Below are 18,871 nucleotides of genomic sequence, written 5' to 3'. Positions count from 1 at the left end.
TAATGATCTTTCAGTAGTAGTCTTACCACTTCTTGAACTAAGCTGATCAGTTCCATGAGACGCCGACGAAGTTTGGCTACCTCTTCATTCACTTTAGTAACATGCTGCTCATAAATTTCCGCCAAAGGTTTAAAGGTATGTCCACCATGCTATTTAAAGTAATGAGTAGTTTTTGAACATTTCCATATATCTCATCTGCATTTACATTCCTTCCTTAACACTCTATGGATACTAATAAACTGGTAAATAATTTCAAATGAATTTTATCTTTTGGCTGCCTTCACTTTGTTAAAACAGGCCAGAGTTTGCTTAAAATCACTTGGCCCATATAGGAAATCCTTCAAGATTTTAGATAATGGACTTTAGCAAAATGTTTACTTATCTAGAAGTTTTCACTCATTAGAAAGAAGCAAAATCCTTAACAATGGCCCAAACCACCTGACACAACCTTATTTGTCACTCTTCTTTTGGTCAGTACTAGCCTTCTTCCATGACCTCAAACCTCTTCCCACAGCCCATTGCAAAAGAAACATCTTATTCAAAAATAATTCTCTTTCATCCACCCTGTCCAAATTCTCCACCCACTTAACTCCTACTCAATCCTTTGGAGCTTAACTCAGGGTCAGGTCCCATGGTTATTCACTCTCACCAGCACTGTATACTTATTCCTAATATTTATCACAACAGTAATTAAGTACAGAACTAGTTGTTTGATATCTGCCGTGTTCATCTCTGAACCCCTAGTCTCTAGCACAAATGAATAAATTAGAAAGGTACTTGAGGAAGAAAGATTAAAAAAAAATCATAAGAACTAGATGTCTGCATTCATATTGTTTCACAAATGTCTATAAAGTTTTTGTTCCATTTTAAAGAAACTAAAATTGGAAATCACAGCCAGGATATCAGATCAACTGATATGAGTAGACATTTTACAGGTTTTTAATTAAAATAAAATATTTATGTAAGGGTTGCACATCATACATCAAAATCTCCCAACAAAAGAAGTTTCTCTGGAATAAGAGAAGGTACAATACCTTCCGCTATAAAGCAGATACATTTAACTTTCATTCTATAAACAGAGTAAAATGATATTACTTTCTATCTAAAACAAACAAATATTTCAGTGCTTTCTACACTCTAAATAATATGCTGAATTTGTTCCGCTTACCATTCCTCCCCAAAGTGCACACTGATGGCAGATACACTTCTTACAAGTCCAGCAAAATACACTAAGTTTTTCATGGTGATTTTCACATCTATACATTATGAAAAAAAAGTACAGTTATAAATTAAATAAATTTAAAAACTGGAACATAGTTACTGCAACAAATTCCTAAGTTTGGGCAAACAGGTCAGTCAATTTTAAATGACTATATCTCAGGAAATATAAAATGTACTCCATGGCTTCTGTGAATTAAGCCGAACAATTACATGTAGAGACAATTTTTTTTAAGTATTGTTTTCATCCATCTATAAGGACTTTAAAATTACATGAAAAATGCAGACTAGTTTCTATTTAAAGTACAGAGATAACATCATTTCTGAGAAGCTGTATAGACGATAAATTCTATCCTATTACTACATTTTGGGCAAATCAGATTATGTGTCCATGCCTACATGAGCATGTATGCATGCACACTTTTTCTACATGTGACCAAAGTCAACAATAACCAAGACACAGGTGATTAATTGCACAATACCAGATCCTCATTAGAAATGAACAATTCAATTTAAAAAAGTTTTCCCTTAAACTGAATAACCACAAGCAAAAGAATAAAGTTGGACATGGTTATTAATTGAATTGTGTGCCCCCAAATTCCTACACTGAAGCCCTAATGTAATTGTATTGGGAGTTAGGGCCTTTAAGGAGGTAATGAAGGTTAAATGAAATCACAGGGGTGGAGGCCTACCCAACAGGACTGGTGTCCTTACAAGAAGAGAATGAGACAGCAGGAGTGTGCACTCACAGAGAAAACGCCACGTGAGGATGGAGTGAGAAGTAGCTATATCCTAGTCAAGGAGAGAGGCCTCACCAGATACCAACCCTGACAATACCTTGACCTTGGACTACCAGCCTCTGAAACCATGAGAAAATAAATTTTGTTGTTTAAGCCACCCAGCCTGTGGTATTCTGTTATGGCAGCCCTAGTAGTTAAATACCTTTAAGTTAAATACCTTTAACTTATACCATATTAAAAAAGTAACTTAAAATAGATCAAAGACCTGAACATAAGACCTAAAATGATAAAACTCTTAAAAGAAAACACAGGAGAAAAGCTTCATGATACAGGATTTGGCAATGATTTCTTGGGTATGACACCAAAATCACACACAACAAAAGTAAAAATAGATAAATTGGACTATATCAAAATTAACAACTTCTGTACATTAAAAGACACAATAAACAGAGAAAAAGGGCAATCTATGGAATGGGAGAAAATAGGAACAGAAAGTAAAATGGTGGGAAATAGGAAATTATTGTTTAATGAATTGAGAGCTTCAGATTTGCAAAATGAAAAAATTCTGGAGATTTGCTGTACAACAACGTGCATACACTTAACACTATGAACTATATACTTAAAAATGGTTAAGATAGTAAATATTATGTTGTTTCTTTTGCCGCAATTTAAAAAATTGTTTCTCTTGCCTATAAAGGGGACACACTGTTGCAATTTTAAAAAGCTTTTCACTGATAAATCACACTGAGCTTACAGAAAATACCTAAATAGGTCGACAATTTGTATTTCTCATTTATAAGTAATCTGAATATCCAATAGGAAATTAATAAAAGCATGAAGAAACAGCATATTAGATACTATCTCATTTAGCATGATTTCCACACTACCGAATTTAGAATATAGCTTTTACAATATAGGAAATTTATCAGAACCATTATTAATCAATGGCTTATATATAGGCACCTTTAGCAAACCCAAGGGGGGGCCAGTAGGCATCAAGAAGGAAAGAAGAGAGATTAGTAATTAGCAAATTGTGGCAGTTCTAATCCTTTATGAGAGGCTTTAATAAAAGAAGTCAGAGTTAGAGGGTCTTTCCAAATAGAGACACCCACACCATGCCAGAAGAAAATTGTCTTAGTGTTCACCTAGGAAGCTTAAACTTTCAATAATGTCATTAAAATACCATGTGGCACAATCTATGAAACACTTGAACAAAGAAACTAAGGACATACTTGTCCTTTTCATTTTCTTCATGTTTGGTGAGACTGCAGAGTTGAAGAGTATCAAGCTGCTGTGTTACTTCTTCTGCCCAACGACAGTTGACTAGTTCTCGTAGCTGGAGTGGAGCACTGGAGAGAAAATATACATACATGTACTCTCAATCAGGAATTTGAGATCATTTTCTAAAACACATTTCAAAGGTAAATACTGAGGTGACAAATGTGTTAACTCAATGGGGGGAATCCTTTCACAATGTATATGTGTATCAAACAATCACATTTTATACTTTAAATACCTTACAATTTTGTCAATTATACCTCAACAAAGCTGGAAAAAAAAGGAAATTATAAATCAAGAAAAAATAAACACTCTTCAAAATAGGGCTCACAATCATATTCATACCATATTACTATCAAAATAGTAACAAAGACACAATGAAAAGTATGGTTTGTAACTTATTTTTACAATGATGTATCATTTACAAAAAAAACTGAATAAAAAAATTAGCAATTCAGATTACAAACTGAATTCTTTTTTTTTTTTCCCCAGTACGCGGGCCTCTCACTGCTGTGGCTTCTCCCGTTGCAGAGCACAGGCTCCGGACACGCAGGCTCAGCGGCCATGGCTCACGGGCCCAGCCGCTCCGCGGCATGTGGGATCCTCCCGGACCGGGGCACGAACCCGTGTCCCCTGCATCAGCAGGTGGACTCCCAACCACTGCGCCACCAGGGAAGCCCCAAACTGAATTCTTAATTCCTTAGTCTAAAGCTATACTCTCCAAAATGACAGCCACTACTCATATGTGACTATTTAAATTAAAAATTCAAATTAGTTAAAAAAAAAAAGAAAATTTCTTTACACAGTTACACTAGGCTTACTTCAAGTGCTCTACTGCCACAGTTGACAGCAAGGCTATAGAACATTTCCATCATACAGAAAGTTCTATTGGATACTGCTGATCTTCTTAAAAGTTAGTATGAAAAAAGTGAACAGTACATGAAGAAAAATGGGCAAAAGATATGAAGCAGTTTAAGAAAAAAAGAAATTACAAATGGCTAAAAATGTTTTAATAGATGCTCAGTTTCAATCATTTTTTTAAAAAGCAGATTAAAAACGAGATACCATTTTTCACTTAGCAGAATGACAAAAAAATAAATGACTGGTAATACCCAGTGTTGGCAAGAATGTGAGGAAGAAGCATTTTCAATATCTATTATTAGGAACATAAAATGGTAAAAAGACCTTTCCCTTCAATGCAATCTGGCATCATTTGAAATAACCAAAAATGGAAACAACCTATATGTGTCTCAATATAAGCATAAAAAAAAAAAAAACAATGTATAATCTTACAGTGGATTATTATTCAAACACTGATTTTAAATGACATATATGTACATATGATCAATAAAGGCATCACCATATGTTACATGGAAAAAAAAGCAAAGCAAAATAATATTATATCATTTGTACTTTTTAAGAAAACATTTATATGCATACATCAGTACATATATAGAAAAATGTCTAGAAGAACAGGTATCCAAACCTAACACTAACAATTTCTTCTGAAAGTTAAATCATGAAAATATCAAGTCAGGTATCAGAATCAGAAACCTTTTTATTACTATCTGGATTTTTTTTTAACAGAAACTTTATTTTTTTTTTTCGTTATAAAAGGTAAGTTAAGAAGTTACACAATGATTTTCCAAAAGAAAGTAAACAATGTAATGTGTTCTACATAATTCTAAGTCAGGTAAATTAGTCTGCATTTCTTTATCGAGATAGAGTGCTTATTTTCTTTTCAACTGTATTTGCAAGGAGTAGAAATGTGGCAGGTTGCAGAAAGAATGTTATGAGTATTAGGACACACGCTGACCCCATCACCTTACTACTTTCCAAATTCACAAATAATCATAGTAAAACACTTACCGGCAATGAGGACATTGAGCTCTCTGCTCTGTCAGCCAGCGCTAAGGAGGCAAAAAAATTAGATTTTGATTGCAGATAACACCATTAATTTGTACATACTGAAACCTTACATACCAAATTTAATGAGTTTAACTCTCTAGTGCCTGCATTAATTATAGGGATACATATAGAATAGCAAGCAATCTGTCTCATTATCAGCGCGACAGGAATAAATTTTCAAAGGCACAGAACTCATTCCAAAATAATTACTAAGAAGCTATTCTCTCACAGGGAAGAAAGTGATCCTAGGACTCTGGATCTCACAGGGAAGGTGTGAATAATCTTCACAAAAATAATAATGATATTGTTACTACCCCCCCCAAAATAAGCCACTATGATGATTTTCTTCTAACTAACCCACCACCATAAAATCTCTGAGGAATTTTAAGGTACTACTAAATTCCTTTTTGAAAAGCAATCTAATTGTAAGGTATATACATTATGGCTATATAAATTAGACAGAAAAACATAAATAAGCAATACAGCAAAACTTTGTCTTAAAAGAGTTCTACAGTTCAGTCATTTAAACATCTATATAACCTGGTTTCCTCGTAATTATAAAAAGTTTTACAAGAGAATAATATCTCTACTAAACCTCAAATTCTATTAATTTAACCATTTTAGTTATTATTGGATAGGGAGCAGTTTTACACCATATACAAAGGAGATGCTAATACCTTTCCAAAAACAATAGCTCCATGGTTAAATATTTTGTTTTAATTGTCTGGTAAACAGGTTTTGAGGTAAATAAATATATAATCCAACAGCTATGTACTCTCAATATCTGTTATTTCTGTTTATCCCTTCCTATTTCTATGAAAGAACCTAAGCTTTTACCTAAAGTCAAATAATTAACTCAGAAATAAAATTCCCAAGGAATCCTTAAAGAACAATAGAAGATTAAATAGGGGGAAGTGTACTTCATACCACAGAAAATAAAGCTGTAAGAAAAAAAATAGATGGGAAAGGATTCCATTAACAACCCTGAACATCATTTCTTTGGTCCCTGAGCAAAACAAGATTTAGGTCAGGTTTCTTTCCCTCAAACAATGCTCTGCTAAAGTCATAGCACTCCTCCAGAACTGGTCTCAGCCCACACCTCTCTAGCCTCATCTTCTACCTCACCCTAGGGGATCCAGCAAGATTAAGTCTTTAAATATGTTTCCCCTCTCTGCCCAGGATATTCAACAACTCTCTTTAACTAGATTATTCCGGCTCATCCTTTAGATTTCAGATTACATGTCACTTCCTCCAGAAAACTCCCTGACTGACTATAGACTATTTAAATACCACTGTCATGCTTTACCACAGTAACCTGTACTTCCCCTTTCATTGTACCTATAACACTTGGTATACTGACTTGTTTGTCTCCCCTGCCCTACTAAAGTAAAAGCCCTATAAAGGTTGGGACCATGGTAAGGAATGACACAGTCTATATTTTTTATTATGCCCCTCCCTTCCAGTCAAAACAGGCTTATTGCTATAATATATACCACTCTTGGCATCCTATTTGTGTATTTGCTTATACTGTCCCTCTAGCCACGTGCTGTCCCATGGGAATGTCCACTGATTATGTCCATAATACTTTCCTGCCTATCCCAGGCTAGTGATCTTTCCCTTCTCTTATTATTTGTGGCATTTTTACCTTGTATTCTATAATCTAATTTAATCACAAAACAAATATGGCAAGTTTAATACTTTGAGGAAAAACAATGTTTCTACCAAACCAAAACCAAAGGTAAGAACCACTGATACAATATTAGTACTCAAATAATATTAAAGAAACACCTTTGTAGCAATTCCCTCACATTCAATTTAAGAATTAATTTCTCGGGCTTCCCTGGGTGGTGCAGTGGTTAAGAATCTGCCTGCCAGTGCAGGGGACACAGGTTCTAGCCCTGGTCTGGGAAGATCCCACATGCTGCGGGGCAACTAAGCCCATGCGCCACAACTACTGAGCCTGCACTCTAGAGCCCGCAAGCCACAACTACTGAAGCCCGCGCACCTAGAGCCCGTGCTCCGCAACAAGAGAAGCCACTGCAGTGAGAAGCCCACGCACAGCAACAAAGAGTAGCCCCCGCTCGCTGCAACTAGAGAAAGCCCGCACGCAGCAAAGAAGACCCAACACAGCCAAAAATAAATAAATAAATAAAATTTAAAAAACAAGAATTAATTTCTCTCCTTCATTAAATGGAAGAATCACAAGCTTGAGACATTATTCAAACCTGAGTCTTATTCCTAGCTCTGGCACTTACTATGCGACACCAGACATGTGACTGATCTCAAATTTCCTCATATGCAACAAGAGAATCAGCATTCCTACTCTGCAAAGCTGTTTAAGGGAAATCCTCAACAAAAACCTAGCAAACCAAATTCACAAAGAGTATACACCTTGACCAGGTGGGATTTATTCCTGGGATACAAGGATAGTTCAACCTACAAAAATCATTCAATATAATACATCACATTAAGAAATATAATAATATATTATAATATATTAATATATCAATATATCAATTATATCAATATATCGATTATATCAATTATATATATCAATTATAATATATCAATATATCAATTATATCAATATATCAATTATATATATTATATATATTATATATATAATATAATTGATATATCAATTATATATATCATATATAGACATATATATCAATTAAATTGATATATCAATTATATATATCAATATATCAATTATATCAATATATCAATTATATCAATTATATATATATCAATTATAATATATAATATATATATAATTATCTATATCTATATATAATATATATAATTATATATATATTATATATATATCAATTATATCAATTATGTATATCAATATATCAATCATATCAATATAATATATCAATTATATCAATTATATTATATATAATATATATAATATAACTGATATAATATATCAATATATATATCAATATATATTGATATATTATATCAATTAAATTGATATAATGTATCAATATATATTAATATATCAATATCAATTATATATATATCAATTATAATATATCTATATATTATATATATAATTATATATATTATATATATCAATTATAATATATCAATATAATAATCACATTAAGAAAATGAAGGAAAAACCCACATGATCATCTCAATGGATACAGAAAAGGCATCTGACAAAATCTAATATCCTTTCATAATAAAAACACTCAGACTTCCCTGGTGGCGCAGTGGTTGAGAGTCCGCCTGCTGATGCAGGGGGCACAGGTTCGTGCCCCTGTCCGGGAAGATCCCACATGCCGCAGAGCGGCTAGGCCCGTGAGCCATGGCCGCTGAGCCTGCACTCCGCAACGGGAGAGGTCACAACAGTGAGAGGCCCACGTACCACAAAAAAAAAAAAAAAAAAAAAAACACTCAAGAGGGCTTCCCTGGTGGCGCAGTGGTTGAGAGTCCTCCTGCCGATGCAGGGGACACGGGTTTGTGCCCCGGTCCGGGAAGATCCCACATGCCGCGGAGTGTCTGGGCCCGTGAGCCATGGCCGCTGAACCTGCGTGTCCGGAGCCTGTGCTCCGCAACGGTAGAGGCCACACCAGTGAGAGGCCCGCGTACCACAAAAAAACCAAAAACAAACAAACAAACAAACACTCAAGAAACAGGAAAAGAAGGAAACTTCCTCAACTTGATAAAAGTTCATACATAAAAAACCCACAGCAAACATCATACTCAATGGTGAAAGACTGGAAACTTGTCACAAAGTTAGAGGGCTCATATTTCCTGATTTCAAAGTTTACTACGAAGCTACAGTAAATTAAAAGTTTGGTACTGGCATAAGGACAATGAAATAGAATAGAGAGCCCAGAAATAAACAGAAAGGGACAAATAGTCTATGATTCCATTTATACGAGGTAGTCAAATTCATAAAGAAGGAACAGTGGTTACCAGGGGTTGGGGGAGGGTAATGGACCAAAGTAATAAAACTACACATCCTTGTCTTTTTCCTGATCTTAAGGGGGAAGTATGTACTACTACATACCTATAAGAATGGCTAAAATTCAAGACTGAACATACCAAGTGTTGGCATTAACATGGAAGAATGGGAACTCTCATACACTGCTGTTGAGAATGTAAAATGATTCAATTATTTTAGAAAACAGTTTGACAATTTGTTAAGCAGTTAAACATACACCTACGATATGATATAGCCATTCCACTCCTATTTACCCAAGAGAAATGAAAGCTTAAGTCCATTGAAAGACTTGTATACAAACATTCATAGCAGTTTTCTTTGTAAATGCCCAAAACTAGAAGCAACCTGTATGTCCATCAGCAAGTGAATGGATAAACAAATTACGGCATATGCATACAACGGAATGCTACTATGCAGCAATAAAAAGAAATACTATTTTTTAATTTTATTTAATTTATTTTTTTATATAGCAGGTTCTTATTAGTTATCTATTTTATACATATTGGTATATGTACGTCAATCCCAATCTCCCAATTTATCCCATCACCACCCCCACCTCCCCCTGCCACTTTCCCCCCTTGGCGTCCATACACTTGTTCTCTATGTCTGTATCTCTATTTCTGCCCTGCAAACTGGTTCATCTGTACCATTTTAAAAAGGAATACTATTGATACAACAACATAGATGAATCTCAAAATAATTTTGCTGAGAGAAAAAAGCCAGACCCTTAAGAGTACATACTATAAGATTCCATTTGTATAAAATTCTAGAAAATGCAAACTTATTTATAGTGATAGAAAGCAGATCACTGGTTGCTTGAGAACAAGACAAGAGGAGGCAGGGACTACCAAGAGGCACAAAGAAACTTCTGTGGATTAGAGATATGTTCATTATCTTGACTGTAGGGATGGTTTTTCAAGTGTATACATTTGTCAAAACTTATCAAACTGTGTACTTTAAATACGTGCAGTTTATTATATGTCAAATATACCTAATTTTAAAAGTTTGAAAAATTAAGAACAAAGTCAATAATTATTGGCAAATTGCTACCAATGTTAAATATCAAGAGGGGGTAAGAAAAAACTGGATGAGAAAGATGTGGCAAAATAACGGGAAAAAATACAAAAGAGCAACAGGTATTGAGAGAAAATCAGCTGAGTACAGCTAGATAAATGAAGACCTGGCCTGAAAACACAGCCAATGTTCCTGCTTTTGGGTATGCCTGTGGAGGCATCAGGGAGTCGTGGGTAGAGTGCTGGCCTGGGGATAAGTTTAGTCTTGGTCTGTCACCAACTACTACGTGACTTTGGACAAGTCTATTCATGCGTCTGGGCCTTAGTTTGTTAAAATGACACAAGTATCTGGACTGCCAAAGATAGTTCAATTTCTGTGGACAAATGAACAGAGATGAGATGGAAGAGAAGGGAAAGCATTCAAATAAACAATATTACAATATGATTGTGTGGAGTGCTCAGCGTCTCAAGGACTTTGCTCCTGTAATTACCCCTCCTCTCTCCAATTATTCTCGACTGGTTCAGTCCCAGGAAGGTATAAACCTTCTCCTAAAAGATGACTCTCAACATCCCCCTTCAACCCATTACCTTGTTTCTCCCCTTTACAACAAGATTCTGTGACAGTTCTTATACTTGCTGTCTCATTCTCCTCCCACTCTCTGACATCAAGTTTTTGCCCCCACTGTTCCACTGAAACTACTTATCGGGGTCACCAATAACCTACATATTCTCAAATCCAAGGGATTTCCCTGGTGGTCCAGTAGTTAAGACACTGCACTTCCTGGTCAGGGAACTAAGATCCCGCGTGCTGCGCAGTGCAGCCAAAAAAAAAAAAAAAAGAAAGAAAAAATCAGATCCAATGGTCAATTCCCAGGCTAGAACCATATGACACAGCTAAACTACTCTCTTTTTTTTTTTAGTTTTTTATTTTATTTATTTATTTATTTTTGGCTGTGTTGGGTCTTCGTTGCTGTGTGTGGGCTTTCTCTAGCTGCAGCAAGCGGAGGCTACTCTTTGTTGTGGTACACGAGCTTCTCATTGTGGTGGCTTCTCTTGTTGAGGACTCTAGGCACGCAGGCTTCAGTAGTTGTGGCACGCAGGCTCAGTAGTTGTGGCTCGCGGGCTCTAGAGCACAGGCTCAGTAGTTGTGGCACACAGGCTTAGTTGCTCCACGGCATGTGGGATCTTCCTGGGCCAGGGATTGAACCCGTGTCCCCTGCATAGGCAGGCAGATTCTTAACCACTATGCCACCAGGGAAGCCCTAAACTACTCCTTTTTGAAACATGTTTTTCAGTTGAATTCTGTGATGCCTCACTACTCCTGGCTCCTTCTTATTATCCTGCTGAATCCTTCTCCTAACATCTAAACACTGAGTGACCCAGAGTTCAGACCTAAAAACCTCTTCCCACAGGAGGTAATCTGGTGGTCTGATCTAGTCCCCTGCCTTTAAATACTATCTATATGCTAATTATTCAATCTCTCTAAAGTCCCCTTCCTCAAATCCAGGTTCATTCCCCTTCCTCAAATCCAGGTTCATATTTCCAACTGTCAACCTCTCCAATTAGATGTATAATAAACATCTCAAACTTTACATATTAAAATAAAAAAACTTTATACATTAAAAGGGTGAATTTTATGTTATGTGAATTATATCTAAATTTTTTTAAGATTTTAAAAATTACAAGTATTGTAATAAAGTGAACTAGTCCAAAATTTTGAACTGGAGTATCACAGAGTCACAAATTGGTTTTTTGTTTCTTTTTTTTTTTAAACAAAGAACTATATTTAATCATACCGCGGGCTTCCCTGGTGGCACAGTGGTTAAGAATCAGCCTGCCAATGCAGGGGACATGGGTTTGAGCCCTGGTCCAGCAAGATCCAACATGCTGCGGAGCAACTAAACCCATGTGCCACAACTACCGAGCCCGCAAGCCACTACTGAAGCCCTCGTGCCTACAGCCTGTACTCCTCAACAAGAGAAGTCACCACAATGAGAAGCCAGCGCGCCACAACAAAGAGTAGCCCCCAATCACCACAACTAAAGAAAGCCCACGTGCAGCAACGAAGACCCAACGCAGCCAATAATAAATTAATTAATAAAAAATCATATTGCTCTCACTAGCAAAAACAATGGTTTTCTGTAGTTACTACGTAAAATGTAATTTAAAAGTAAAAAAAAAAAACACTTTTACATCTATAACCTACCCAAATCTGTTCTTCCCTCAGTTTTTTCTGTTTCAGAATGGGAAACCATTAATTCACCCAGATGCTGTAAAAAACTTTCCTCACATCCCATCTGTATGAAAATCCATTGATTCTACCTTCAAAACATACCCAGAATTGCCCTATTTTTCACCACCTTCACTGTTACCATTCTGGTCTAAACTACCATTCATCTTTAAAGCACATCCTAACTGCTCTCTTCACTCTCTCCCCATCTGCCTACAGTCCACTTTCCACACAGTAGCCAGAGTGATAGCTTTCAAAACATTAATTACTTCAAATCACTCAAAAGCTTTCAATAGCTAGCAGCACACTTAAAATAAAATCCAAGGTCTTGACCAAGGCCTCTAGCTACATCTTCAAACTCATTTCCTTTCCCTCTCTCCCTCTGTCCACTTTGCTCTAAACACACTGCTTCTTTGGTATTTCTCAACACACTAAACATATTTCTTTCTCACGGTGTTTGCCCCTTTTGATTTCTGTGCCTGGGACTTTCTTTCCCTACATATTCCCATCACTCTCATCCTGGTCTCTGCTCAAATGCCATCTACTCAGAGAGACCTTCCCAGATTACTCTAACTAAAATAGCTACCAACCTGCCAGTTACCTCTCAAAGTCCCTACTCTATACCCTAAACCAGTTTCATTTTTCTTTACGCTATGAAGAATATCTAACATATAGCCATTTACTTTTTTGCCTATATCCCAACTAGAAAACAAGTCAATTCCTTGAGAAGTCAGTGCCTAACTCCAAGTCCACAATTAATATTTGTTCAATGAATGAACAAATGAATGGTGAATTCAGGAACCAGAACAACTCTGAAAAAGGAAGGTTAGAACCATATTATTCAGACAGTCTGAATATAAGGCTAATGTTCTTGGACTTTATCCTTCAGGCAATAAATCTCTGAGGCTTCTGGGAGGGAAAAAGAATGACATTACTGGAAAATATCAATATGGCAGCAGGATACAAAATGGACGAGAGAAGAAAAGACTCAAGACAGAGAGATCAGTTAGATAGTAACTATAATTATCTAAGCATGAGGTAATAGATGTCTGTATTTCTCTATTAGGATGGTAATAATAAGAACAGAAAGGTAGGACAGATATAAATGACACTAGGAGATAACTGACAAGACAAAAATTATTGGTGTCAGAGGTTTCAAGTTTGATTACTAGAAAAGAACAAACAAACAAAAAAATTCAAAAAGAGTCAATTTGAGAAAATAATAGGAAGAATTTGATCTAGAACAAAGTTCAAGATGCTGGAAGGACAATCAGATAAGACATTTATAGGTCAATGCTGAAGGAGATTTAGGAGCCATGCACACAGATGATAGTTAAACCTGCAACAGTAAATCAAATTTCTCAAAGTAGATAAAAATTTCCCAGAAACTTCATAATAGAGAATGCCAGCGCAATATTTAAGAAATAAATACTTGTAAGGAACAGGAGGTGGAAGAGGAAAAGTGAAGAAATGAAGAATCAATGAGTGGACTTCCCTGGCAGTCCAGTGGTTAAGACTTCGCCTTCCAATGCAGGGGGTGTGGGTTTGATCCCTGGTCCAGGAGCTAAGATCCCACATGCCTCAGGGCCAAAAAACCAAAACACATAAAACAGAAGCAATATTGTAACAAATTCAATAAAGACTTTAAAAATGGTCCACGTAAAAAAAAAAAAAAAAAAACTTAACAAAAAAAAGAATCAGTGAGGTATAAGGTAATAACCAGAGATCATATGTATGCTGAACCTTCATCAAAAGAGCTGAGTCCAGATCTACTCTACCAATAAATTAACTACAGTGATAGAGGCCAATTACTTAATTTCTCTAGCTTCATTCAGCTTTACCATTTATAAAACATAATGATATGTATGAGTTGCTATTTTTACAATAGAATAATACAAAACCTTACAAATGGAGAGTACATTTTAGTTTTTTTTTTAAACAAGTGTCCACCATCAGCCTTTTTCTTTTTTTGTTGTTGTGGACCTTTTTTTTTTTTTAATTTTTATTTTTGGCTGCGTTGGGTCTTCATTGCTGCACACGTGCCCCCCCAGTTGCAGGGGGTAGGGGCCGCTCTTCGCTACGGTGCGCAGGCTTCTCACTGCAGTGGCCTCTCCCGTTGCAGAACACGGGCTCCAAGCGTGCAGGCTTCAGTAGTTGTGGCTCGCGGGCTCTAGAGCACAGGCTCAGTATCTGTGGCGCAAGGGCTTCATTGCTCCATGGCATGTGGGATCATCCCGGACCAGGGCTCGAACCCATGTCCCCTGCACTGGCAGGCGGATTCCTAACCACTGCGCCACCAGTGAAGTCCCGATGTGGGCCATTTTTAAAGTTTTTATTGAATTTGTTACAATATTACTTCTGTTTTATGTTTTGGTTTTTTGGTGGAGAGGCATGTGGGATCTTAGCTCCCCAACCAGGAATCGAACCTCCCACCCCCTGCATTGGAAGGTGAAGTCTTAACTACATTTTAGTTTCTAAATTACCTTTTAGCTTATCTCATTTAACGCCACAACCATCCTGTGAGACAGATCTTGTTATCCACATTCTATTGTTTGAGAAAACAATGCTAAGATCAAGTCTCTCAGTTTATGAGTGGGAGAACCAGCATGGTATGTAACTTAGGCCCTCTGTAGATGTGTAGTGTCAAAGAACACAGACTCTTGACCCAGGCTTCCTGGGTTCAAATCCAGCTCCATCATTTGCTAAATATGTGACTGGAAGCAAATGATTTAAGTGTTACAGATATTACTCTTGACAAAGGGATATTTATCTTCCTCAGGCAGGAATAAGGAACCACAGAGAAATTTTGAGATGATGAGCATGTTAGATGACTTTGACTTTCTCAATAAAGGAAATAATCTACTAAGAGTCATGTGGGCCAGGCAGTTTTCAACTATGGCCTGCAGATGTGTGACTGAATCCCCACACACAACCAAAATAAGCTCTTCTGCTTTACATCTTAAGCTTCCTAATAATTTTGTTTCTGGGGTTCACCTACATTCAATTTTTAAAGCCACTGGATTATATTCATCTTTAAGGTTTCTTTTAACTATAAGATTACATGATTTTATTATGTGCCTTTTAACCCATTACTAGCTTCTTCTCTATCTTACCCATCAAACAAGCATAAACTCTCCCTCCTGAGTCTCAGCACTTTGTGAGTGCCTCTTTAGGACACGGCACATTCTTCAATATAAACACAAAGACCATTCTCTCAATTAGATTTAAGCTTCTGCAGGGCAGGCACTTCCATCACTTATCTTAGTATCCTCAACCCCAAACACAATGCAGGTAAGCACTTAGTAAGTACTTGTTAAATGCAGTGATTTAATAATGTAAATATACTAAAATTACACTGGGCTTTGGTTTCCAGACACTTCATGGCAATTATGACTTGATGATTATTCATCTCCATAGTACTAAACAATACACATTGATGGTCTCCCTATTAAGAAACAATCATTTAAGACATTTTTAAAAGGACGTAAAATTAAAACAAGATAAAGAAAATGGTTTTTACAATACACCCTATATATACTAAATGTATGTAAAAAGAGATACAACTTACCCTGATACAGCTGAAACAACAAAGCTTGGAGCAATGAGGACACAGGCGTGCATCCCGCAATTTCTCCATACAAATGAAACATCGGAAAACATCAGCAATGCTCTGAAAATAATAAAAGATGTAAGGTTCACCAGATTACGCTACTGAATCATGAGTAAAAGGCATGCTTGCAATAATTCACCTGACAATTACATTTATTTCGGGTTGATAACATCCCAGTTTTAACTATATTCCATATCAGGACTTGGTTAGTCAAGGTCCAGGGTACCTCAGAACATCTCCTGGGAAAAAAATGCTTCCTTTTTTCTAAGCTTCACAGTGGTTCTAGTCTAAGAAAAGAATATGGAATGCAAACACAGACATGCACAAATATTTTCACGGAAACATCAATTATAATGGCAAGAATCTGGCTATAGCCCAAACGTCAAAATATTAAGTTACAGGAGTTAACATAGACTATGATAGTCACAGAAATATTTTTGAATTGTTTAATGATCAAAAAAAACCCTTATGATGTGTAACAGTAAGGAAAAAAAAGGCAAACTGTGACTGTATGAACACTATGAACTTGTGACTTTTTCTGCAATTTCCCCAAGGGGGATGCACTGCTTTTATAATTTAAGTATAAAAAGATACATTAATGGCAGCATACTTTGATCAAGAGAGAAACAATGTAATTCAGAATCCAGAAATCTGAATTTCTGCTCTGAATTTCTGCCATGCTGCTGCAACCAACTAGCTACTTATTTGAGCCTGAAATTCTGTCCGTATGGAGAATTTTGGTGGTAGCTCTATGAAGGCTTTGGGAAGAAAAAAAATACGTAAACAGAAGAAGCAGTATTATCTTTGCCAGCCTCAGATGAATCCATTTAGGCAGTATCTGACAAGAAAACAGATATAATTAAATGTAGGTTATTATATATTTTAAGTTTATTTTTACAGTACTCACATTTATTTTTACTCCATTCCAGAGGAATTAAACTCTTCTAAAACCAAAGTAAGGTTACAAAACTTTTATAATACTTTTACATGAGGAATTAAGGAGAAAATTACTCACGAGTCTAACCATGACTCTGCAGGACCAGAAAGAATCTGTGAGATGCAGACGTTGGGGGATGGGGGGTACGGCGGGGGAAAATACGACCATTGGATGAACTAGTTTCAAGTGGAGTGCCCAGGTAATATAGCTGTTCCTTATCAACGATTTAGTATTTTAGTAATTGCAAGGTTCAAGTCTTGACAATTATTATTATTATACAATTATGTCCAATAAGCAATCTTTTTTAAGTTCCTAGCATTAACGTAAATACCCCAAACGTTTGAAATCATCGTTTACAAGAGTCATATATAAAAAGAATAGGTTGCTCTGGAAAACTACAGTCAAACAGGATAGTAAAATTATATCCTCAATCAATCTAGGAAGGGCAGATGTCTACAAAATGTACCGCTGGGAGGGAATGATTATCCATTCGGAGGGAGATTTGGATCCGCGCAAAAACTCGTAAGAACTGGTGGCGAGTCGCAGCGCACGTCCGTCTAAAGAATCTGCAGTTCTGCTCTGCACAGGCTGTAGTTTGCAGAAACCCTGTGGGGATGAGTACCCGTGCCAAGACATCCTGAAAACGCCAGGATACGCACCACCTGACTGCGGGTCAGAGCACAGGGCAGCCGGAGGGCTGCAGAACGAGCACGGCGTCCTCTGCACTGGGCCAGCCCCCTCCACAAAGGCAGCGGCGGGGTGGGGGGACTAGGGCAAGACGTCCTACGAGAGGGTGGACTAGGGCAAAGCGCCTCGAATAAAGAACGCTCAGCGGGTGGCGAGGGAGACTAAGCACCACCTTCCTCAAGCCCCCTCACCTCCACACTCTGTTCATCCATTGCCTCCGGCTCTCGGCGGGGCGCTCGGCGACCCGCGGAGTCCGTGGTCTGACCTGTTAGGCGCCGGCCTGAGGTCACCAAGTCAAATCGCCGCGGAGAACAGCCGGGCGCCTACATCAGGGGTCTCCGACCACCGCCCCACCTGCGTGCCCCATCGCTTCGGGCTCGGCGCCAGCTACCCACACTTCGCCATTTTTATCCGCGCGCCAGCCCTAGGGCGCAGTGGGAGGGTGAGCGGTAGCCACAAGCTTCTTTCCTCCCGGCTGAGCGGCCCGCCAGCGACCGAGCAGGAGCCTTGCCCACGTGACGCGGGCGCGCGCCTATCAAACCGCAGCTGAAGCCCGGCGGTGCTGGTCTTCCGCGACTCAGTTGCCGCTGGGAATTCGCAAACACCAACGGTAACCACGGTAGCGGAAGGTGCAGTGTGAGAAAAGGCGCGGCCCGCGTGCACGCATGCGCGCAGGCCGCAGCGCTAAGGGAGCGGACCAGCGGCTGGCGCCTAGTTCCCGCGGTGCAGGGGAGCACACGAGATTTGGCCGCTGGCTGCTGCAGAGTTGCGTGCGTTCGGCCCGTGTTAGCGCAGGCGGAGGAGGGCGCGGCGCTTGACCGCGCCCCGTCTCCCTCAGGGGAGGGGCGGCGCTCTATCCTTCTCAAACTTTCGCGCGCCAAAGGCTGGAGCCACCTGGAGGGTTTGTGGGAAATGCAGACTCCGGAGCCACACCCCTAGGTATTCGGACTCCGTGATTCTCGGATGGGGCTCCACGAAATCGTTTTCAACAAATTCTCTCGGTGATTTGGCTGCAGGTGGCTTGTGGCCCGCACCTTGAGAAACTGTGGTGCAGAGGATTCGTGGCTAGTGCTTCTTTCTCGGGGAGCAAGCCCAGATTCTCAGATTTTTAAGACTTCCGCCCCACGTACGGAAGCAAAGCTCCAGATTGTGAAGCCTAGAGCGGTAATTTCAGAGTCGGGAGTGGGAGGACGGGACCACGGACGGTGTAGATGTCAGACCCACACCCAACCACACTCGCCCTGCATTGCTTGGGGCTCGAGGTGAGCTATCGCCATGAGACTGTG

The 18,871-nt window shown here is 38.2% G+C and overlaps 1 protein-coding gene across 8 annotated transcripts in view; it reads right to left on the bottom strand.

Annotated features, from left to right (window-relative positions):
- The window catches only part of TRIM37 (tripartite motif containing 37), a 162,104-nt gene extending 143,827 nt beyond the window's left edge, over nt 1-18,277 (bottom strand). For 2 of the 8 annotated variants that reach the window (XM_033431663.2, XM_049702324.1), the window contains exons 1-6: nt 17,777-18,252; nt 15,920-16,021; nt 5,106-5,146; nt 3,191-3,307; nt 1,169-1,256; nt 27-149 (exon numbers count right to left, since the gene is read on the bottom strand). In XM_033431663.2, coding sequence (XP_033287554.1) covers nt 27-149; nt 1,169-1,256; nt 3,191-3,307; nt 5,106-5,146; nt 15,920-16,021; nt 17,777-17,797 — 492 coding nt within the window. In that variant the 5' untranslated portion in view covers nt 17,798-18,252. Of the gene's footprint in view, nt 1-26; nt 150-1,168; nt 1,257-3,190; nt 3,308-5,105; nt 5,147-15,919; nt 16,022-17,776 lie in introns of all 8 variants that reach the window. The other 6 variants (XM_049702321.1, XM_049702325.1, XM_049702322.1 and 3 more) reach the window with 6 other exon arrangements.
- Between the last annotated feature and the right edge of the window lie 594 nt (nt 18,278-18,871).

Source organism: Orcinus orca, chromosome 19, assembly GCF_937001465.1.
Source record: "Orcinus orca chromosome 19, mOrcOrc1.1, whole genome shotgun sequence".
Classification (NCBI taxonomy): domain Eukaryota; kingdom Metazoa; phylum Chordata; class Mammalia; order Artiodactyla; family Delphinidae; genus Orcinus; species Orcinus orca.
The sequence above is the reverse complement of the archived record's forward strand: the minus strand, read 5'-3'. Positions and strand labels throughout refer to the sequence as shown.